This window comes from Lucilia sericata, unplaced genomic scaffold (assembly GCF_015586225.1).
Source record: "Lucilia sericata isolate MDLA Ls3-8-SP2 unplaced genomic scaffold, ASM1558622v1 Contig000338F_arrow, whole genome shotgun sequence".
Lineage (NCBI taxonomy): Eukaryota > Metazoa > Arthropoda > Insecta > Diptera > Calliphoridae > Lucilia > Lucilia sericata.
This window is the reverse complement of record NW_023994358.1, coordinates 20,550-45,000: the sequence shown is the minus strand read 5'-3', so window position 1 is coordinate 45,000 and position 24,451 is coordinate 20,550. Positions and strand designations below refer to the sequence as shown.

Genomic DNA, 24,451 nt, shown 5'->3' with positions numbered 1-24,451 from the left:
AATATTATATTTTTTCCATAATCGCATTATATACGGCATGTACTTGAATACAATGGAAAACTAACAAAAAAAAAAAAACTTTATTACAGTTTTAGTTTTTGCTGTTGGTTTTTATTTCATTTTGTGGTTACTATTTTTATTATAAAAACTATGAATTTATTTGTAAAAATTTACCTGATTGTATTTTATTTTACCGTTTTTATAATTTTTTTGTTGTTGTTCAAAACTTTACGTATGTATTGTTATATATAAGTTGTATGTTGTATTGTGTGAGGGTGTAAAAAATGTACATTTTGTAAAATACTTGAAAGTTTACACGCATACTTAAATGACTAACAATCTACAATTTTATTTGTTGTAGTTTTAAATGGTATTTGCATTTTGCAAATAGAAAAGAAACATATACATACAAACAAAACAATAAATTTAAGGATTTAATATTGTTTGTTGTTTATTTAAATTTAAAAGGGATTTTATAATTGAAATTATGAATGTATTGGTATTAAGAGTAAAAGAAAAATTATAGCAAATAATTTAGTTAGTTTTAAATAAAATTTAGCAAAAAATTTACTTAAATATTTAATGGCTTCTTTGAGTTCTATGGACAGACTTTTCTCAAGTATCACAGTTTGGCTCAAAAATTTATTAATTTTTGGGATAACAAACTCCATATAAATCTCAAATTTCTTATAGAAATGTCAGTTTTTGAGATATTTATATTAATTTTCATTTATTCTTCTACCACCACATATTTATTTAAAATTTAATTACATTTTTTTTAATATAATTTATCTACACTAACGTTTAATTGAAATTATTTGCTATAACTATTGAAATGATTTAATAATTCAATAAATTATTTAAATCACACCGAAAACATACAAATTAACATTGCGAAATAGTCATTTAAATATTTATGAACATGAACACAGAGAGACGACATGTTTAACAACCGATTGCATGGTTTTAACACTTGTCAACACATTTCAATTTGAAAATTCTAAAATTCCCTTATGTATAAATATGTATTAAGTTGATGTTGTATATAGTGCTGCATATATAAATTGAAACTAGAATCAGAGATGGCAAAGTTTGTACAATTTTTACAACTCGATCATCGAAATGGAAAACATTTTTCAAATCACAACTGAATTTATTTTGCGGAATATGTGAAATGGATAGAACATGACGTCAATAATTTCATCGTTAGCCAGAAGGTAATTACATTTCAATAAAAGGCAGTATTGGACTGTAATAGAGACCTCCCCGGGATATGTTTCCTTGATGACAGACCCTCATCTCGGTGTATTGCAATTATGGGGTAAACAGATGCTACCAGTACCTCTAGTCTACTGGGACTATAAAGTGGTGATGACATTTCACTCCTCGGCTAGTCCTTGGATGATTTGACATGGGGTCTAACCAGAGCACCACATAATCTGGTACTATAGGTTGGCTGTTGACAGTGTCCTGGTTGGTCAGTTGGTTGACGTTCCTTCTGGATCCACATAGTGGCTGTGATTTAAACCCAAATTCGCGGAAAGGGGTGCTTGGTTAAAAGATTGATACACGGTGAAATCTATATTTCGGGATAAGTTCAGTACTGATGCCGATTGACAACAGATACCCCATTGACAACAGGAGTGAAATGAGTTGGTGTTAATTGTATATGATACGGTATGAATTTTCCTTCCTTGTCCAGGCATGTTCAAAGTAAACTCTGTTCATATCAGATTTACCACAGTGTGTCACTGTAAGTAAGAACAAAGTCTCGGCTTATTTCATGGATTCGTACTTCGGTCTATCGGTTACGGAGGCCATCCCATTGTGTGGTTGTGTGTTTTTGCATTTTGGAAGTTATGCAACGGGGCAGCAATGGTCAGATATTAGATAGCTCAAGTACTGAGCAAAGTGCACGCTTACTGGACCCGAAATTTCATATACGTAAATTGCCACCTGCGTGTAAGGAGCAGAGTAGAGCGGTGGTGAGTCGTCACAGAAGCTCACCCAGTGGTTGACAAAGACCACCGTGAAATAGATCAATACGGCAGGTGTTCACGTAAAGCACTCGACATTAACTCCCCTTATTAGAACGATACTCCAGTGATTTCTTCTTTTCGGCGGCCGTTGAATGCATTGTTGGATTCTGAATTCCTAACAAGATTAGAGTTGAACCAGAGCGCCATATAATCTGGTACTACGGGTTGCCAATTGACCGTAAGTCTTTGTCCTGGCTGGCCAGTTGGTTGAGGTTTCTTCGGGATCCACGTAGTGTCTGCGGTTTATACACAAAATCTCGGGAAGGAACAGTTGGCTTTTTAGGATAGGTTTCTGTTATCGTTCCTGGGGGCGGTACAAACCACACGGTAGGCTGTAGAAGGAGATGTTGGCGATGAGTTTTTGTTGTATATGATGTATCTGATGAAAGAGAAGTGTTGTAAAAATGGTTGGATTGAGAAGGTTAAAAAGATGATAAGAACGGTAGAGTGAATAATTTGAGGCGATGTTAAAGTTTTGTGGCATACTTTAGTATGAATGATGGTTTTTGAGCGGCTGATTGGCGGATGTTTAATCTTTTTTAAAAAAACGCCGTGTAATAACGCCGACAGGGAAGATGTTCACGTTAAGCACATTGATATTATTTTTGTCCCGGCAAGCAGTAAGAACCTTAGCTCGAAGACCATACTCATATAAATCTTTTTCATGTATTTCTTCATTGAAGGCACTCAGAAGACACTCCAAGTCCACCCAGTGTTTGAAAAACATCACCGTGTAATAAGGCCGTCAGGGAAGATGTTCACCTTAAGCACATTGACATTCTTTTTGTCCCGGGGAGCAGTAAGAACCTTAGCACGAAGACCATACTCATATACGTCTTCTTCGTGTATTATAGCACATGAAGATTTGGCCTAATTCTGAATGCTTCCTCTCTGGATCTGATGGCAATTTTGAACTTCTGATTAAATCAAGACACTTGTCTGGTTCTAATTGAAATTTGTATCGGAATGAAAGTTTCCATTACAAGTTTGATTATGTCTTCGACTATTTATGTAATTTCTATGACAATATCCTCTACTATAAAAAACAAAGTTTTCAATGGAATACTGAACGATATTGTTAAGCTCTGACTAACGAATCATTCATATATGAACGTTGACTATTTCGTAGATGAGGATGAAACTTTAGGAAGCTTGGTGAGCGAAAAAGAGACGAAAATGGCAAAGTGATCCAAATTACCAAGAGCATCTACTTTATACATACTTTACTCTAATTTTCTCTAAAATCGAACATTTATGTTCACCTTATTTTTGATAAACCCTCAATGTACAGTGATTATTTTGGCACATGTTTATAATTATATATGACATCTCAAACTTTTATACATTTGTCATGATATCGTTTGAAAGAGAAAGATAGACAGAATTTCATAATATTATATAGTCATCATCAATATAGCGAATGATACTAAATTTGATTAGGCTCTTATTATAATTAGCTAAAATGTTTAAATGTACAAACGCTAAAATAATATTCAAACAAACCATTTATTTGTACATTTTGTGTGCCTAAACAGGCGATGAACAATAGAACATGAACAATTTTTAAAAATTAAAAACGTTTCATAACAAAGCTATTAAAATACTAATTATTGAAATATTTTTGAAACACAAAGTCTGATTTCTTTGGGAATAAATTTTTATTAAAATCTTCATATATCTTTTCCGGAATGACCACACCCTTTTATTAATTTAAAATGTATGCGTTTTGTATTTGCGAAATTTATGTTGATAATTTATATGCATTTCACTTTAAACAGTGAATAATAGTGAGTCAAATGAATGAATAGGTATATGTGTGTGTGTGTGAAAAAATGTGTAAGTATGTACATAGATGAATGTTTTGTTGCAAATGGCATAATTAAATTGTTGTGGGTGCACATAATGCATTTGTAATTATTTGTGAAAGCTCTGTGATTGATGTTATATTGATGTTTTTTCTGAATTTAATTTTCTTCTTTTTAGCTTTGGCCTCCGATAGCTTTTTATAGATAAATTATTTATTCTATATAGTAAACAAGTAAGAAATTATAGTCGGGCGAGGCCGACCATATAATACCCTACACCTTTGACAAAAATATAATGTGATTTATTTGCCATAATAATGCATTTAAATTGAATTGTACCTTGCCTCAGATATACATACTTAAGCCGTTTATTGTTGAATAAAATTGTGGACATTTAAGTGAAATTTTGATGGGGGCTTTTCATAAGGGCTAGGGTCATATGAGGACCTATTATTATGGAATTCGTGAGGGTCATCAAATCTTGTATAGAACTTGGTTTTTGCAGCTTTTTGTCGAGAAATGAGTATATTAAACATAATTATGAACTTTAAAGCCCTATTCGGCGGGTTCAGTTGTATGAGGGCTAGGTGAAATAATGCAACGATCTTAACCATTTTCAACAGGCTTCGTCTACGGTACCATAAAAGATCATGTGCCAAATTTCCTTGAATTATCTCCAAAATTGCGACCTGTAGTTTGATAACAAAGTTTAAAAGCCCTATTCGGGAGGTTCAGTCGTATGGGGGCTAGGTGAAATAATGGACCGATGTTAAAAATTTTCAATAGACTTTGTCTACGGTACCATAAAAGATCATGTGCTAAATTTCATTGAATTATCTCCAAAATTGCGACCTGTAGTTTAATTGCAAAGTTTAAAAGCCCTATTCGGGGGTTCAGTTTAATGGGGGCTAGGTGAAATAATGGACCGATGTTAACCATTTTCAATAGACTTTGTCTACGGTACCATAAAAGATCATGTGCCAAATTTCATTGAATTATCTCCAAAATTGCGACTTGTAGTTTGATTACAACGTTTACAAGCCCTATTGGGGTGTTCAGTTGTATGGGGGCTAGGTGAAATAATGGAACGATCTTAACCATTTTCAATAGTCCCTGGGACAATAGAAGATCATGTACCAAATTTCATTGAATTACAAGGTTTACATGGACGGACGGACGAACGGACATAACTAAATCTACTCAGAAAATGATTCTGAGCCGATTGGTATACTTAAAGGTGGGTATAGGACCAATATTATTGTGCGTTACAAACATCAGCACAAACCCAATATACCCTCCCCACTGAAGTGGTGTAGGGTATAAATATGTACATATGTATGTATGTGTTATTATACTGCCCTTGTTTTGGTGGAGTTTAATGAAAGCAATATCGAATGTTAATTATCGAATGTTAATTATGATTATAACCGCAAACTCTTCTCAAAGTAAATCTATCGGCACAGGATCTCAGTCTCGAAATTTGTAGAAATTTATTGCATACCCCAGGGAAAATTGTTGTTTTCTTTTCAGTAATCTGTTTTCATGAGCCATGTTATTGTATATGGTTTTATGTATTATTACCAAATTTTATGCCAGAAAATATTTTCTATATTTTCAAGTTTGCTTTATAAATAAATTTGTAATGAATAAAAATAAATTTATTTTAAATAAATAATAAACAAACCGTTATAAGCTTAAGTTTTAATTTAAAATTGTTGTGTATCTACTTTTATCAGAGAAATATTTTCATACAGTTTTAAGAAGTACATATAAGTAGTTAAGTAAGACATTACTTTGTCATTGCTACTATAAATAGCGACACGTTACTACATTTTTAATTTAGGAGCTTTATGTATTAAAATGAAATGTAAGGAGCAACGAAAACTCAAAAGTTAATGTAAGGTCAAAGCATTTAATGTAGAGTGTTTTTGAATAAAAACTCAATTAAAACAAGCAAGAGTATTCCGAATCTTAAATAAACATCATCAATACTTATGCTTTACCTATTTATTAGATATCCATATGTTAAATTTTGTTATCGTATATCGGTAGTAATATGCACTAAAATGTTTCAAAGTTTTATTGAGCGGTGTTACATAGGGGAAATGGTTAATTATGAACCGATCTATATTCAATATTGAAGAGTACTTTTGAAAGCTATAAAATTTGATTATGTTAAATGTCACTAGCATTTCAGTTATGAGAGCCTTAGCAATTTTTTAAGTGGACCTTGTATGGTTTCTTGGATCCAAAATGGACCGATTGTTAGTAGTAGGGTCAATTATGGACCTATCCTTTTAAAATTAAGAAGGAAGATTTATGTTTCTAAAAAACTATCCTCCGGCGAAGGGAACTGACACTAAACATATCAGGTGCTAGTGCTAAAGTGACACGGACCGATTCTAGTTCTGACACTTTATATGAAGGAAACCTGTCACTTTAACATGGCGATATACTTTTTGTAATAGACAAATTAACAGTTTTACGACGATTTAAATAATATTCCAGGGAGTCAGTTATATGCGGTCAATGTGAAGGCGTGGACCGATATTGCACATTTTCAATACTAAACATTTCTGATCAATGTATAATATTTTGGGAAAGTTTTATCATCCTAGATCCATTCTTCTGGGCTCTTTCGAGCCTTCAACTGACGGATGGACAGACGGACGGACGGATGTCTAGATCGTCTTAGACCTGGAATATATATACTTTATGGGGTCTGTGAGCGATATTTCATGTTGACCATCCCTTTTTTGATGGTGGGTATAAAAAGCTATAGACTAATACATATTTTGTTAATTACTTAACTACTTCAACATTTTTTATACCGATTATTTTAAGCATACAATTCCATAAAGGTTATATTTTTTTTTGTAGCAAAAATGTATTAACCAATTCCACATTTACTCACAAATAATATTTACTAGTATTTATAACATATTATAATAGAGAAAAAAATACAATTTACTTTTTAATATAGAAAAAACAGTTATACATTTGAATTAATACTTTATGAAATAGTAATGTAACCAAAGGGTTAGTAGGAAAAATGGAAGATGAAATAAATGATGAAGGAATGTGGAAAGTGCCAAGACCCTATTGGAAGTCCGCCGATTTATTACCCAAATGTTAAAATGAATAGCAGAGTTCTTCGTGCAGGATACTATTTCCCAGAAATATGTATGTATTTTTGTACTTAATTCATATGGGATGTGTCACGCCTCCCTAATTAATGTCTGTACATACTTTTGCCAAATGTTCACATGGATTTAAAAGTTCTTCATACAAAATTTGAAGATTCTATGGGAGGTGCCACGCCCCTAAAATCTAGCCCGTCAATTTATTTCCCGAATGTTCTCATGGATGTTAAAGTAGTTCGTGCAAAATGTTAGAATTTCTTTTACATATTCATATCAGTGTTAAACGTTTCTAACTATGAAAGTTTGCCATCTAAAAGAAATTTATTATTTAATTCGTATGGGAGGTGCCACGCCCCCTATAGCTAGTGTCCTAAACATGCATGTTGATGCAAAAGTGCACCCGAAACCAGCTGCTATATTTTGTCAAATATACAAATATAAGATTTTCTTTATATGGAAGATGCCACGCCCACTGTTTTCATGTGGATGTCAAAGTTGTCCACCATAACTCATTTTAGCATAAATCTATATGATCTAATCTGTTAATGTTTTGCAGCTTTAATATTTGTGTATTAGTTTAATTTCCTTTTGGGTGCTTTAAACATTTTGAAATAAGCGCATTCGAGTCATACAGTTATGAAATGAAAATTTATTTTTTTTTTTTCAATTATAAAACAACTTTGTTAATACTTTCGACAATTCCTCCTGCTAACGCATAACTGTGTGGATATTCCGAGTTGAGTTGTTAACGTATTTCTATAATAAGCATAAAAATGTTTCATATATTTACTTAATTTATACAAGTATTTGTAAATGAATGTAATTTCTATATGTAAACGTGAATGTACTTTGTGTTTTATATCCGGTCTTATAGACAATGTGTCTTTCCGTTTTGTATGCAACACTAAGATCATGTAACGAAAGTTACAGTGGTTATATTCGACTGTAACTATTTCAGAAGAAGTCTATATCAAGATCGACATTTATAAATAGAGAAGTTTTTAAAGACGGATGGATGGACCTTAAACATAAGGATTGACGGACAGATAAACGCACGGATGGATGGACAGAAGGACGGACAGATTCAGGCTTGAATGATTGAATTTTAAAAGACTTTATAAGTAATATAAATGTAGTAGAATCGATATAATTTATTAAAAATTCATTCAGAGTTTTTTGTCATAACTATTTGTTTAATACAAAAGCTGCTTTCGAAATTCCCATTTTAATTTTGAATAATTTTAGTTTTAATTTTTTTGCATTTTTCAACATTACTGTATCTGCTTAATATACCACCTGTATTTTATTTATCTTTGTTTTCATACTTCATTATATAAACACACATAATTCTTCTTCAGTTTTTTTTAATTTTCTCAGAAAAATAAAATACATAAACTCATAAATTATTAACATTAACATACAGTTAACTTATATAAAAATATACACATACACAGAAAACAAACAAGCCACCCTTTTCTTTGCTCTTTCCGGTAGCTTGCATTTTTTTCACCGCCACACATTTCCTCTTCCTTTTAAGGCTGTAGAAGAAATTATTTGTTTTTTTTTTTCATTTTTTATCTCATGCCCTTCCACTTTTATAATATACCTAGATTTTTTTGTTTTCCTTCTTATATTTTTTTAATATTTTTTCATATTTTCATTGTTATAGTCATCATTCTTAAGCTCAGCATCCAGCATCTCATAAATATAGCTACATACACCATACAAACAAACATAAATAACTTAATACACCCACAACCAATGCAATAAATTGTATCTTTAATATTTGCATTATAGAAAGAAAAAACCCATCAACAGCAGCGCCACCATCAACATAGTAGGTAAAATCAGCAATAACAACAACAACAATAAGACACATAAGAAGTGTTAAAGCCATAACAACTGTAATGACAATGGTTACAATTCTTTTTTTTTTTCATCTTTTTTATTTACGTTTCAGGGCAGATTTTTCTCAAAGTAATATTCGAGTGCTAACAGCATGTAGTTGCAATAACTACAATGGAAATAGGATTTGTCACTATGACGGATGTCCTCTTATAAACAAACATAGAGACACACAAACAAGTTGTTGTGTATATATATAGATGACAAGTAGAATATTAACTTTTTTTATTCACTTATTCTATGTGAATGTGTTTTAGTTTACTTTTAATACACTGAAAAGTCAAACATAATTTTTTACTATTCTATTCACCTGGACCTGTATTGTTTTCAACAAACATGGGTATACAAATAAAGACTTCATACATATGGGCAATACCCTGACGCTCATTACTTTTTAAGTCGATTAAGCTGTATCCGTCTGTATGTATGTCTGCCTGTCTGTCTGTCTGTCTGTCTGTCTGTCCGTCTGTATGACCATGTAAACTTTATGTGCACGCTACTGTTTGAAATTTGCAAGATTAGTAGATGGAATTTAGCACATACTTGGTCCAACGACGAAGCCTTTTGAAAATGCTTGAAATAGGTCTGTTACTTCACCTAGCTCCCAAACAAAGTCTTCTTCAGAAAAGTACTAGAGAGTCAATAATTCAGTTATAATCCCTAGTATCAACATAAAATTCTACATATATTATTTTAATGTAAATGTACATATGTATATCCCTCTACAAAAATGTTTAAGGGTGGGCCCATATTTACTTGCCTTGTCTCCGTGTTTACTGGTGTAGGGTATTACATGGTCTGTCATGCCCGATAATACATTCTTACATGTTGAATTTTCTATAATTGTTGAGGCCTACGATAGTATATCAGATATGGAAGAGGACGAGGATTGTTTGTACAAAAATGTTTAATTGTGGGCCACATTTACCTGCCTTGCCTCCGTGTTTACCTACTGATCGACTCAGAATCAGATTCTGTAACGTTGTTATTTTTTCATGTAAATGTTGTTATCAAAGTACAGGTCGCAATTTTCAAGATACATTGATAAAATTTGGAATACACGTTTGTTTTGACCTAAGGACAAAACAAAGGTTAAAATCGGTCCATTATTTCACCTAGCCCCCATACAACTGAACCCCCGAAAAGGTCTTATAAGCTCATAATTATGTATAATATAAATGTATCTCGATGAAAGTTCACACAGCTAAGTTTTATACAGCCTTGATGACCTTGCCGAATTTCGAAATGATCGGACTTCCTCTGAGCCGAGCCCCCATACAAAGCCCCCTTGAGAAAGTGACTTGAATATCCACAATTCATTTATTAACACTGTTATTGCAATGAAATTTAGCACAGACAGATATTATATAAATTAAAATCTATCCAGCCCATTTTATCGGGATCGGTCCACATTCGCTCCTATTCCCCATATAAAGCCTCTTTTAAAAAAATAGTTTTTCGTCAATAAATCGAAATCAAGGTAATATTCAAGATAAATTTTTTTGCTAGTACGTACTTTTTGAACTTTACTTTTAGCATTAAACCTAGAATCACAGAATTAAACCAGCAGGATCCTAATTGAATAAAAATCTATTAAAGGGGACTTTCTGACACTTATTACATATTATTATACCACAACAAAAGATGGAGTCTATTGACTTAGTCATTCCGTTTGTAACACATCGAAATATCAGTTATAGACGTACTAACAATGTCCGTCCATATGACTGTCCGTCCGTCTGTCTGTCTGTCTGTCTGTCTGTCTGTCTGTCTGTCTGTCTGTCTATCTGTCTGCTGTCTGTCTGCTGAAAGATCGATCAAATCCGAACGGAAAGAGCTAGGGAGCTGAAATCATACATAAAGTACAATATTTATAAAATGTTTCTTTCAGTGTATACATGAAAGATTCAGTTGCATATTCTGCTTGTACACACTATGTATACCTTGAATATTTTGTATGCTTTTTTAATAGTTAGAACATTTTTCCCATCATTCTGTTTACATTGCCACTTCTGTTTTGTATTAACATTGTTAATGCAAATTGGTTTTATGTTCGTACTCTTAGTTAGCGTAAAAAGGATTTGACATAGATTTTAAAATGTACATTGAATGTAGAAATGATTTAAAACATATCTATAATATATAAATTTAAAATAGGGATATATGTATGTAAGATATTTAACTAAAATCGTTTAAAACTAAATTTTAAACTATTTAATGTTAATTAGTTTTTTTTCAAATTTATAAAATTTTTACTTAGTTTTTAATTACTTTTATTTTAAAATGTTGTTAAACATCATTTAGGTAAAATGTAGTTTCCGTTAAAAAAAATTTATTTATTATTAACTTTAAACTACAGTTCTAGCAACAAAGCAGACCAAAATAAACACAACTGCAGAAAAAAGCATAAAAATTCACGAAAATAGCCTTTGGAAATTAATTAAAATAATTTGAAATTGTGTTTATTTAAATTTTCAATGTGGAAATATTTAGCTTGCAGTGCTTTGCTGTAAACTAATAAAAATTTACACTCAAAGAAATATTAAAATCTGAAAAAAAAAACAAAACAAACAAATATGACGAAATCTCCAAGCAGCAATAAAAATTTAAATAAAATATATAAAAAAACTTTAAAAATTCTTTTCGTTAGCAATTTCACAAATCCCAGAATTTATGTGCTGGTTTGGTCATAAATTTATATTTTTATGATTTTTTTTCTTATTTTTTTGAGTGTCCGTGTGAAATGTTTAAATATTTATTTTATTTTTGTAATGAAAATAGGACTGGTGTAAAAATTGTTTACATTATGAATGAAATGAATGTTGTAATTGCGTATTCACAAGCCCATGTTAAATATTTGATTTGAGTGATGAACTAAATGACAGTAAAATATGTTTTATTTTTTTTTTTTTTCACAACATTTTTTTTTTTTAATTTTAAGTGAAATGTATACAGTTTTATTTTAAAAGATAAAATCAAATAAAAAAATGTTTATGATTAAATCAACAATTTTATAGTATTTTTGTAATACCAAGAGAAATTCGACGCACATGTTTGCTGATTTTATCTTTTTGAGAAGCTGTTACAAGTTCAGACAGCAAGAGTATATTGAATGATTGTTCAGTAAGTAATTTTGAAAACAAATAATGCTTATATGAAAAATTGTATCGTTTAATAAACTCCTTGAACACTTATTGTCGCTATTTTTACAATGCATTGTAGTCATTTTACACTGTATTGTCGTATCAAGTTAAGAATAATTAGATTCCTATTCTTAGTAACACATTCACTAATCAAACAACCATTTTCTATCTTCCTCTAAAACTAATGAATAGATTATATACTATACTATAGACTAGACTATAGACTAGATTATAGACTAGACTAGACTATAGACTAGAATATAGACTAGACTATAGACTAGACTACAGCCCAGACTATAGACTAGACTATAGACTAGACTATAGACTAGACTATCGACTAGACTATAGACTAGACTATAGACTAGACTATAGACTAGACTAGACTATAGACTAGACTATAGACTAGACTATAGACTAGACTATAGACTAGACTATAGACTAGACTATAGACTAGACTATAGACTAGACTATAGACTAGACTATAGACTAGACTATAGACTAGACTATAGACTAGACTATAGACTAGACTATAGACTAGACTATAGACTAGACTATAGACTAGACTATAGACTAGACTATAGACTAGACTATAGACTAGACTATAGACTAGACTATAGACTAGACTATAGACTAGACTATAGACTAGACTATAGACTAGACTATAGACTAGACTATAGACTAGACTATAGACTAGACTATAGACTAGACTATAGACTAGACTATAGACTAGACTATAGACTAGACTATAGACTAGACTATAGACTAGACTATAGACTAGACTAAGACTAGACTAGACTACTAGACTAGACTATAGACTAGACTATAGACTAGACTATAGACTAGACTATAGACTAGACTATAGACTAGACTATAGACTAGACTATAGACTAGACTATAGACTAGACTATAGACTAGACTAGACTATAGACTAGACTAGACTATAGACTAGACTAGACTATAGACTGGATTATAGACTAGACTATAGACTAGACTATAGACTAGACTATAGACTAGACTATAGACTAGACTATAGACTAGACTATAGACTAGACTATAGACTAGACTATAGACTAGACTATAGACTAGACTATAGACTAGACTATAGACTAGACTATAGACTAGACTATAGACTAGACTATAGACTAGACTATAGACTAGACTATAGACTAGACTATAGACTAGACTATAGACTAGACTATAGACTAGACTATAGACTAGACTATAGACTAGACTATAGACTAGACTATAGACTAGACTATAGACTAGACTATAGACTAGACTATAGACTAGACTATAGACTAGACTATAGACTAGACTATAGACTAGACTATAGACTAGACTATAGACTACACTATAGACTAGACTATAGACTACACTATAGACTAGACTATAGACTAGACTATAGACTAGACTATAGACTAGACTATAGACTATAGACTAGACTATAGACTAGACTATAGACTAGACTATAGACTAGACTATAGACTAGACTATAGACTAGACTATAGACTAGACTATAGACTAGACTATAGACTAGACTATAGACTAGACTATAGACTAGACTATAGACTAGACTATAGACTAGACTATAGACTAGACTATAGACTAGACTATAGACTAGACTATAGACTAGACTATAGACTAGACTATAGACTAGACTATAGACTAGACTATAGACTAGACTATAGACTAGACTATAGACTAGACTACACTTGTTTTCTTATTTTGTAATAAAATTACTTGTAAACCGTTTTTTGTTCAACTTTTACCGATTGACATTACTATAAATTATTTAAAACTTAATTTAAACAAATTTAAAATTATATGCGTAATCAAATGAGTTTATTCAACTGACAAAATTTCATCAAAAACAGATTTCAAATAAATCAAATTTGTTTTTGCCTTAAAGCTTAATAAAATTATTATATAATGAATGTAAAAAAATCTAATTTAAATACCTACAAAGTTTCTAAATAACAAGTTTATAGAAATAGTTATAACACCAAATTATCAAAAAAAGTCATTCTACAATGTAAATTATAAATAAATACAGTGAAATTTGTTTACATTTATTTTTAACAAAACATATATTATCGTGCTAAATAATTTATTAATTAACATGAGTTTAAATGTAAAGTAAATTTCTTATTTACCATAATATTAAATTTAATTTTTTTAATCTATATACATATGTATATAAAATAGTAGCGTTACTGACTGACTGACTGATTCGTCATCGCACAGCCCAAACGGCTGAACCTAGAATCATGAAATTTTGACAGTAGATGTGTTTTTGGTTAGATAGATCCACTAAGGAGGGATTTTTGGAAATTTGTAAATTTAGGAAAAGGGAAAAAACGGGTAAAACAAGTTTTCCTAATTATCTTACCTAATATTAGTGATACAAGAAAAATTTGAAATGCACATGTTTCTACTCTTAAAATAAGCAGACGGATGCTACTTTTTGAAATTCGTACTTTTGAGGGGTGAAAATGTGTAACAAAGGTGATTTTGGTACCTTTTTTGGCCCTTTATAACTTTATAACTTTTATAACTTAACTAATAAACAAAATAACATTTTTGAAAATATTGTGAATATATCTCCGATTTATTGAAGTATTCCTCTTCGATTTATTGAAGTATTCCTATTAAATTACGGACTAACTCTGTAATATTTATTGAAACAATACGTTTGCTATTTCACTGGGGAAAAAAAGTACCAAAAAGGAGAAAAACGGGAAATTTAATTTTATTCAAACTCATTGAGCCAATTTTTATAAAATTTGAAAAAGTAGTTTATTTACTCACACAAAATATGCTATTGGTATATTATTTTGGAATTCGAGTACTAAGGCCTATATAGGACCAAATTCGAGTAAATTGTTTGGTACCTTTTTGAAAGCACAATTTTTCTGGAACAAGTGAATGCAGATTTGAATCGTTTGAGTTTTATCTGTGATATATAGATTTAAAAACGGAACATTTTGTAAACTTAATTCTCAAAAAAGTATATTTCTAAGCTTAAAGGAGAAAAATTGTACTATTTTTATTAGTACTTTCTACTAAGGTAGAATTTATTCCACTTTTGTTACATTTTCTTTCTTCAAATGATACTCTGTATGTTTTATAATATGAATTCAAAACACATGATTATTAAACATACACGGTCCTCATTGAATAAGATTCTTTAAAGGAGAACTTTTTAGTACTTTTTATCTCATAAATGGTACTTTTTGAATTTTCTAAAATATTCAACCTAGGAACATAAATCTTAACATACATGGTCTTGACTGAATAATATTCTGTAAGTGGGCACTCTTTGGTACTTTTCCATCCTTCAAATGGTACCTTTTGGAGTCTCTATAATGGTTAACCGGAACACATGACATACGGTCCTTATTAAATGAGAATTTACTTAGAGAGATTTTTGTACTCTTTCGTTTCTGCGATTGTACTTTTATATTTTTACGATATTGAACATAAAAATATAAAATTTAAAATGTAAGGACCATTCACTAAGGTCCCTACATTTAAAATTTTCTGAAATCTAATCTACTGAAAGGGAGTTTTGGTACTTTTGCATTCATCAAATTATATTTTTTGAATTGTCTATAATATTGAACAGAGAAACATAAAATTTTTGATTAAATGAAAATCTATAAGAGGTATTTTATAATACTTTTTTTCAAATAGTACTTTCGAAATTTTCTATAATGGGGAAGCTAAGCGAACGAAACTAAAAATACAAGTTCCTTCCTGAATGCGAATTTATTCATGTGATATTGAACGTAAAAAACTGAAACATTAAAAAAAATTTTAATCAATTATAATTTTCTGTAAAAGTAAACAAAATTTTGTATGTATTTAATTTTGGTTAGGGTAGCGAAGCACCCAGGGTATGCTAGTATTAATATAAATTTAATTGTTTATACTTATGTATTTGAAGAGAGCTTCCGTACGTTGCTTATCAAATTTCAAATAATCTTTTGAAACAAAATTTCACTGTAGTCTAAACAAAACGCACACGAGACAATTCATAATTCAAACAAAGTGTAAACAAAAAACTATATAATAGAAAAAAAGTGAAAATTGATAATAATTTGAAATGAAATCAAAAAGCAACACAAAATGATTATTACACTTTATAAATTAAACAAATCTAGGCCCTTATACATACATATAATAAATAAATAAAAAAAAAATAAAACTTTTTTTGTTATACTTTCCTGTCTTTTTATGTTTTTATTGTTAAACACAAAAAAATGTGGAAAAAAGCAAAACAATGAAATGCATTTTTGCATCTGTTGCCTATAAAGTGGGAGAGTAATCATTTAAATTGTTTCAGTAGCAAAAATGCAGTGACAACTAGAACAAATCAAGCTGTTAAAATAAATAATTAACGGAAAATTTAAAATAATTTCAAAGTGTTAAATATTTCGTAAAAACTATAATTAAACCAACTCGTATTTAAAGTTGGATTTATGTCAAAATAAAAATTAAACTTTACAGTGTTTAAAATAATTCTCTGAAATAAATTTATCAAGTCAAATCATCTTAATTATAACAATATTTTTGTAATTAAATTAAAAAAAAACAAGTTTGTTAGTTATATAATTGAAAATAAATTCTATTGAAAATACCACTTCATACATATTCATCAAATAGATATTATCGTGAACAGACAGTTGTTGTTTACAACAATGAGGATTGAGATGAGGTGAGTTAATAATAATTTAAATAAATGCCAGGTGTAGACGACATGTGTCCAAACAAAATGTATTTTTGTAAATTACATTAATGTATAGATTGACATTTTTAAAGTGCTGGAAAATTTATTTATGAAAAATTACCTTTTCTGTAATGGTTTAAAGACCACTTTTTGAGAAAAAAAGTTGAAAAAAAAAATTTTGGTAGAGGGATTTTTGTCTACATTAAAATTATTTATGCAGAATATCGCCGTAATATTTATGTTTATAAGTAAATTTTGACCATCAAGTCATTTTCTGAAAGAGATTTTATATGGGCGATAGCGTCAAATGAGGCCCCATCATTATGAAAATCTGCGGTATCATTAAGACTTGCCGATTTTTGGAGTGATTCAAGAACATTTAACATATTTATGAGCTTAAAACCCCTATTCGGGAGTACGGTTGTATTGGGGCTATGCGAAATAATTGATCAATTTATTCCATTTTCAATAGGCTTCATCCTTGAGTCAAAAGAGTAGTATGTGCCAAATTTCATTAAAGTATCTTGAAAACTGCGATCTGTTTATATGGACACACAGAAGGACGGAAGGACAGACAGACAGACGGACATAGATAAATTAACCCAGAAAGTTATTCTAAGCCGATTGGTATACTCACTATAGTGGTGTAGGGTATTAAAATGTGAACTCTTTATATCAGTCGCTTTAACGATGTAAGTCCGTTCGATAACTATATTGTTTTTTCCTAAAGGAATAATAGCCCAAGGTTAGATTCAAATGGCAGCCACTCATAAGCAGCTAACTTCGATATATATATATATAATTTTTTATTCTATTGTAATACTCTAGTGGTAGTAGAAGTCTTCATAGTATGACCCACAACTTCAATAAGTAAACCAACCGGTTCCATTTATGAAATTTAATATGTCTTTAAGATTTACCCTATACAGTTCCTCCATGTCTATGGAAGAACAGAAGAACCCAAACTCTCAATAAATGTCGGACAATAAAAGAGTAGATGAGATAGAGTCTCTTTTTCCCATTTCTTATGACATTCATTCATTCTTATGTGATCACTACTTAAGCTTAACAGTCAGCATGACCTAGGGCAATCTTACAGAAGCTTGGTAAACCCCGATGGTTATGCTAAACCATTTGATTTGAACCAATTCATTATCATCTCTCATAGTGCCAGTTCTGGCTAGTTCGTAGGCTATATAGCTACACTGACAGTTATTATGTACAGAGACATATACAGGAACTATCCTAGATTGTCACGCTATACTACTTAGAGACACACGGCATCCTTGGGTTAACCTAGATGTTGATAAAATACCACATAGATTTCTTATAGCGACTTTTCTCAGTAATCTTGGGTACATGATGAAAGACCCTTATCTTGGTGTTATTGCAATCCCGGCAAAAATAAGTACTAACAGTACCACTAGTCTGCCGGGACTATAAATTGGTAATAATAAAACATATCCTCGCCCTTTTCTTGGAATGTTTTCGTAACACGGAACTACATAATCTGGTACCACGGGAACCGCAGATGGGCAGAACCATGTACAAAAATGGCCACCGGCGTATAAGAAGCACAACGGCTGGTGGAGAGTCGTATAGTCAGCTCACTCTGTGGTTGAATAAGTACCTCCGTGAAATAAGACCAACATGACAGGGGCACTTCGGCCTCTTGTCAAATGTAAAACAGATCGAAGCAAAAGAAGCTGAATTTAAGGTCAGGTCAAGAGAATACCACTTGACAAGATGGAATAATGATGGGTTGGTACACAGGGGGAAAAAATATATACACGCCTGGTACCAAATTGACATCAAATCTTTCAATAACATCCGCTGTCAAGTACATACATACATACAACAACATGTAATGTAGACCACGCAACTTTTTCGTTGTTGCAATCTAAACTTTATGCACATCCGTTATCTAACTGTTAACAAACGTGGTAAGCTCACTACTTACAACGCAATTTGAGTTTACCACGTTTGTTAACTTTTAGACAACGTATGTGCATAACGTTTAGTTTGCGACAACGAATTGTTGCAATGTTGACAAAGTTGCGAAGTCTACATTACATGTTGTTTTTGTATGTATGTATATACTTGACAACGGATGTTATTGAAAAATTTGGTATCAATTTGGTACCAGGCGTATATATTTTTTTTTTCTCTGTGTAGGACCACACAAATAAGATCATGTGGTGTATATAGGGAAACACTAAAACATTTCATCTGCCATTGCTAAAGCTTTGTATAAATTAAATTCAAACACCTTGGTAAGCATCGCGTTTTACTGGATATAACATCCCTTAGGAACATCGATTGGAAAATTCTAAAGACTTACGTCCTATAGACAGAGTTTCTGAATTATTGGTGTGTCACTCATTAAAATATTTTATGTAAAGGAACATATTTATGACCTTGTAGCCAATACTGCTGATATCAATGGATTGATTTTGCGATATTTAATTCATAGATTTCACCCCCGTCTACATTGACTATATGGCTAAGATAGAACAGGTTTAGAGAAATTTAAAGAAGACTGAGCTCATTAGATAAATATGATCAAATAGCGTGTATTTTAGTATTTGTGTTGTGAGTGTAAAATGAAATCTTGTTTCAAAAACCGCGAAGCTCTATCCGTTATAGAACTAAGACCTTTTGAAAATCACTACTTTATAATTCCTAATTAATACAATATGTTTACATTGCCATTTTGTAATTTTCTTTATTTTAGTATTTTTCTGGTGCTACTTTTTGGCTGCATTCATTTTGCCAGATGTCAAGTTCCTTTCCCTAATAGCTGTCCTGAAGTTAAAATAGTAGAAACGTTCGATTTGGAAAGGGTAAGTTAGGTATAAAATTTACTAAAATCACTAGTAATATTACATTTTTTTATATATAACAGTACATGGGCACCTGGTATGAATATTCGAAGTATCCCTTTATATTTGAGGTGGGACAAAAGTGCCAACAGGCAGTTTATAAAGATGAGGGAAACTCCACCATATCAGTGGTTAATACAGGAGTTTATGTAATGTAAGTTATAACTTATTATAAACTAACTTAACTAAATAGTTATTAACTAAATTTTAGAATCAATAAACCTAATAGTGCTGTAGGAAGTGCCAAAGTTTTGGGTCCCGGACAATTGGCAGTAGAATTTAGAAATCGTTAGTATTTCCCTTTGAATTATTGATATTATAAATTTTATTTATTTTTTTTTTTATTACATTTTCTTAGAACAAGTTGATACCCCCAATTATTTGGTATTAGGAACAGACTATGATAACTGGGTTGTTGTCTACAGCTGTAAAAATATCAGTTCATATGGTCATGCCAGTAAGTATATACAATAAAAACTATTAAATATAATCATTAAAATTAAATTATTCATAAAGTTTAGTATTCATTACAAATGCAATTTTATGTCTATAAAATATAATTTATTTCCTTATCATTCATTTGATTTGATTTAATTTAATTTCATCTCTCTTCACTCAATTGCAATAAATTATAATGATTTTAAGTAATTAATTATGCCAACCGCAAAAAACAATTAGAACAACTTTTTTATGTCCACAAAACAATTGTGGTGTGCTTTTGCTATATATTTTATGAATGTTTATTCTACTTCCCCTCCCTTTGCTGCTGTATTTAATAGGAGTATATAAAATCTATAATTGTTTTAAGCTTAATATAATTAATTAGTTAATGAATAGACAGTGGTAGAGGTTACTTCAATTGTGTGTTGAAATTAAAATATGAATATTTTCATTCATATTTATTATCAGTTCGATTTAAGCAAATACATATTCTATTTTTAAACTCACTTTAATGTTTCACAAAGCAAACAATCTTTAAAGAGGGGCTTTAATGTTATCTAATGGCAAGTATTAAAAATATAAAAACAAACACTAAAAAACAAAAACTAGGTTTTTATGAAAAAGTGGAGAGCAAATATATAGCTCACGCTCTTCTTTACTAAAGACATGTATGATATACTACTACTATTACTACCTACTACTACTACTCAAGTAGCATTTTCCAGATGTTTGCGAATATAGATTCATTCAAAATTATAGAAATAGGGTACCACAAATACTAAAGACAAAAGACGATTTTGTATTTTGCGTAATTGCAGCCTGAAAGGAAATAATTTTTGCACTGTATCATAACTCACGATGAAAAAAGAGATAAATTGGTATTAACGGAAACTTAGGATAGTATGTGAAGCTCGGCCAAGCAGACAATACCTGTTGTAAACTATTTAGAAGAAAGTTGTAGCAATGTTTTCATCCCACCATGTTATCTTGATGAACTTCCCTATTTTGGTCTTATTGCAATCCGGGGAAAAGAGTAGCTACCAACACCGCTAGACTGCCGAGGCTATAAACTGGTGGTGTTGTATGTATGCACATGTATAAACGGCCTTTCCTTCCAAAGATTTGACTTAGAAGCCTAATACATTGGTACGACGGGAACCGGTAGTTATTATTAGAGAGGTCGTTTTAGGGTGCACTGTAGCCTACAGGGCAGAGTTTTGATTAATAGAGAGGTATCTTCGGGGTGCACGTGATAGCAGTGCACTTTATCCAACATTCTCTTCGGTATAAGTTCAGGGCTGTGTCCCGACTCAGCACATATACCAAACAGAGAAGTGACTGTGAGACTAAGAGTTGGAAATGAGGTGGTGCAAAGTGTATATTATACAGAATGGATGAATGAATATATGGGTCTCACCCACTCGTATACCTGGATTGAATGCGTGGAATGTTATTCCACATTAATATCCCAGATGAATGAGAAGTGTGCTGGAATATATCTACAAATGATATCATAGAATTTTCTTTCTATGTCAGAGTTTACTCTATTCATACCAGATTTTCCATGGTGTGTTCTCCGTGAGTAAGAATAAGACTTATTTGATAGATTCATATTTCTGCCTAACGATTACGTCTCTACGTATTGATACCGAATCAACAGTTGTAAACGAGTAGTTGAGCAAAGTGCTTGGATATGGACCGATAAAATAACAAAAATTGTATACTACGTCTAACAAGCTCATCCTGTGGTTGCGAAAGTGTAACCGTGTAGTAAGGCCAACACGGAAGTAGTAAGTTAGTAAGTTAGTTAGTTAGTTAGTTAGTTAGTTAGTTAGTTAGTTAGTTAGTTAGTTAGTTAGTTAGTTAGTTAGTTAGTAGTTAGTTAGTTAGTTAGTTAGTTAGTTAGTTAGTTAGTTAGTTAGTTAGTTAGTTAGTTAGTTAGTTAGTTAGTTAGTTAGTTAGTTAGTTAGTTAGTTAGTTAGTTAGTTAGTAGTTAGTTAGTTAGTTAGTTAGTTAGTTAGTTAGTTAGTTAGTTAGTTAGTTAGTTAGTTAGTTAGTTAGTTAGTTAGTTAGTTAGTTAGTTAGTTAGTTAGTTAGTTAGTTAGTTAGTTAGTTAGTTAGTTAGTTAGTTAGTTAGTTAGTTAGTTAGTTAGTTAGTTAGTTAGTTAGTTAGTTAGTTAGTTAGTTAGTTAGTTAGTTAGTTAGTTAGTTAGTTAGTTAGTTAGTTAGTTAGTTAGTTAGTTAGTTAGTTAGTTAGTTAGTTAGTTAGTTAGTTAGTTAGTTAGTTAGTTAGTTAGTTAGTTAGTTAGTTAGTTAGTTAGTTAGTTAGTTAGTTAGTTAGTTAGTTAGTTAGTTAGTTAGTTAGTTAGTTAGTTAGTTAGTTAGTTAGTTAGTTAGTTAGTTAGTTAGTTAGTTAGTTAGTTAGTTAGTTAGTTAGTTAGTTAGTTAGTTAGTTAGTTAGTTAGTTAGTTAGTTAGTTAGTTAGTTAGTAGTTAGTTAGTTAGTTAGTTAGTTAGTTAGTTAGTTAGTTAGTTAGTTAGTTAGTTAGTTAGTTAGTTAGTAGTTAGTTAGTTAGTTAGTTAGTTAGTTAGTTAGTTAGTTAGTTAGTTAGTTAGTTAGTTAGTTAGTTAGTTAGTTAGTTAGTTAGTTAGTTAGTAGTTAGTTAGTTAGTTAGTTAGTTAGTTAGTAGTTAGTTAGTTAGTTAGTTAGTTAGTTAGTTAGTTAGTTAGTTAGTTAGTTAGTTAGTTAGTTAGTTAGTTAGTTAGTTAGTTAGTTAGTTAGTTAGTTAGTTAGTTAGTTAGTTAGTAGTTAGTTAGTTAGTTAGTAGTTAGTTAGTTAGTTAGTTAGTTAGTTAGTTAGTTAGTTAGTTAGTTAGTTAGTTAGTTAGTTAAATAGATAACATCCTAAGAAATACTCAGTTCACTATTGATTCTTTTTTTGTTACTCTAACACCACTGTGTTTCGTAAAACTGTCTAGTCATTAATATTATACAACTACTTAATTTGAATATACAATTTTTATGTTAACCGGTTCTTTTATATTTATTACTATTAAATCAATAAATTAATTTTGACTGTTTCCAGAATTACTTTGGATCTTAACTCGTCAACGTCAGCCCACAGAGGAAGCCATTTCAGCTGCTAAACGCGTCATTCAAGAAAATAAACTGTCCGAGACATTCCTCATAAAATCAACTCAAACTGATTGCCCTAATATTCTTGAAGCCACCACCGATGACGATCAAATTGCAGAAGCCTCATCTACTACCGCAGATGATCAGTCTACTCTAGATTTTTCATCAACTGAAAGAGTCATAGAATCGGCATGAAATTTGTTTATGCGTCTTTTAAGGCGCATAGTTGATGTTATTATGAGTTTTATACGTTTCATGAGCACAAGCTTTTTCAACATGTAATTGATATGTGGTTTAATTACTTATGTAAAAATGTGTTTTCTCTTCTATAATTATAATATGTTTATAAATACTAACATACAAATATTTATATTTCTATGAGTGTGCATAAAATTTATAACTTATTAAGTTGTTTGATAAAACAAATAATTAATTTACGAAATTTATGAGCAAATTGTATAAAAACATAATATTGGTTTTATTGATGAATACACAATTATGGTGTTGTCAGGCAAAGCAACGACAATTAATTATTAAAATTTATGATAAAGTTAAATTATTTTGGATATTTTCAGGAGAAATATATAAACCACAGATTTCCATTTAATAACTCATTAGTTATTTTCCATTTAGGTAAGTTTTTATTTGGCATTTAAAATAAATGCTATAAATAATTTTTATTATGTTAAAAAATATCTGTGTAGTTGTTACTTTTAAATCTTGTTAACATTTTCCAGTAACATATCCTATCTAAAGTTCGCCATGATTTATATTGTATCATACAGTAAACAAAGTGGAAAAGTCTTATTTATTTCGTACTTTGTTTCTGTATTTGGGTTTGTGCCCTCCACTGCGTACGAGTTATGATTATGAAAAAGGGATTTGTAATACACCCGCAAAACAATACAACAGAGTTAAAGACAAAATACAAATACAGATAAGTGTGGTAACAAACATGAATACATATAAAAAATGTTTATTTTGGACAAATAATTTTGTATGTATTTGAACTCATACTCCTCGTGTACTACATAAAATACTATATAACTTATACTTACATACATTGTGGAGAGTATGTATGTATGTAAAAATATCTAATAAATGCATGCATTGCACGTATACAATATCAGTTGCCACAAGGACCTTCTTGGCTATACACTGGCAAACTTAAATATTATGAAAACTTTATACTTATACAAACATATGAGGGCAGGATAGAAATTTATTTTG

General features: G+C 30.6%; 1 protein-coding gene across 1 annotated transcript; it reads left to right on the top strand.

Annotated features, from left to right (window-relative positions):
* The first annotated feature begins 16,379 nt into the window (after positions 1-16,379).
* LOC119603804 (apolipoprotein D-like) lies at positions 16,380-23,764 on the top strand. The gene is made up of 6 exons (XM_037955996.1): positions 16,380-16,752; positions 19,499-19,607; positions 19,670-19,800; positions 19,858-19,934; positions 20,005-20,103; positions 23,172-23,764. Exons 1-6 carry the CDS (start codon positions 16,736-16,738, stop codon positions 23,414-23,416), a joined length of 678 nt encoding a protein of 225 aa, XP_037811924.1. The 5' UTR covers positions 16,380-16,735; the 3' UTR covers positions 23,417-23,764.
* Positions 23,765-24,451: the final 687 nt, after the last annotated feature.

Excerpts from the sequence above, each read along its gene's own strand:
- LOC119603804 (XM_037955996.1), top strand. Across the intron at positions 19,608-19,669 it reads AAACGTTCGATTTGGAAAGG|TACATGGGCACCTGGTATGA; the intron begins GTAAGTTAGGTA and ends TATATATAACAG. Across the intron at positions 20,104-23,171 it reads CAGTTCATATGGTCATGCCA|AATTACTTTGGATCTTAACT; the intron begins GTAAGTATATAC and ends GACTGTTTCCAG.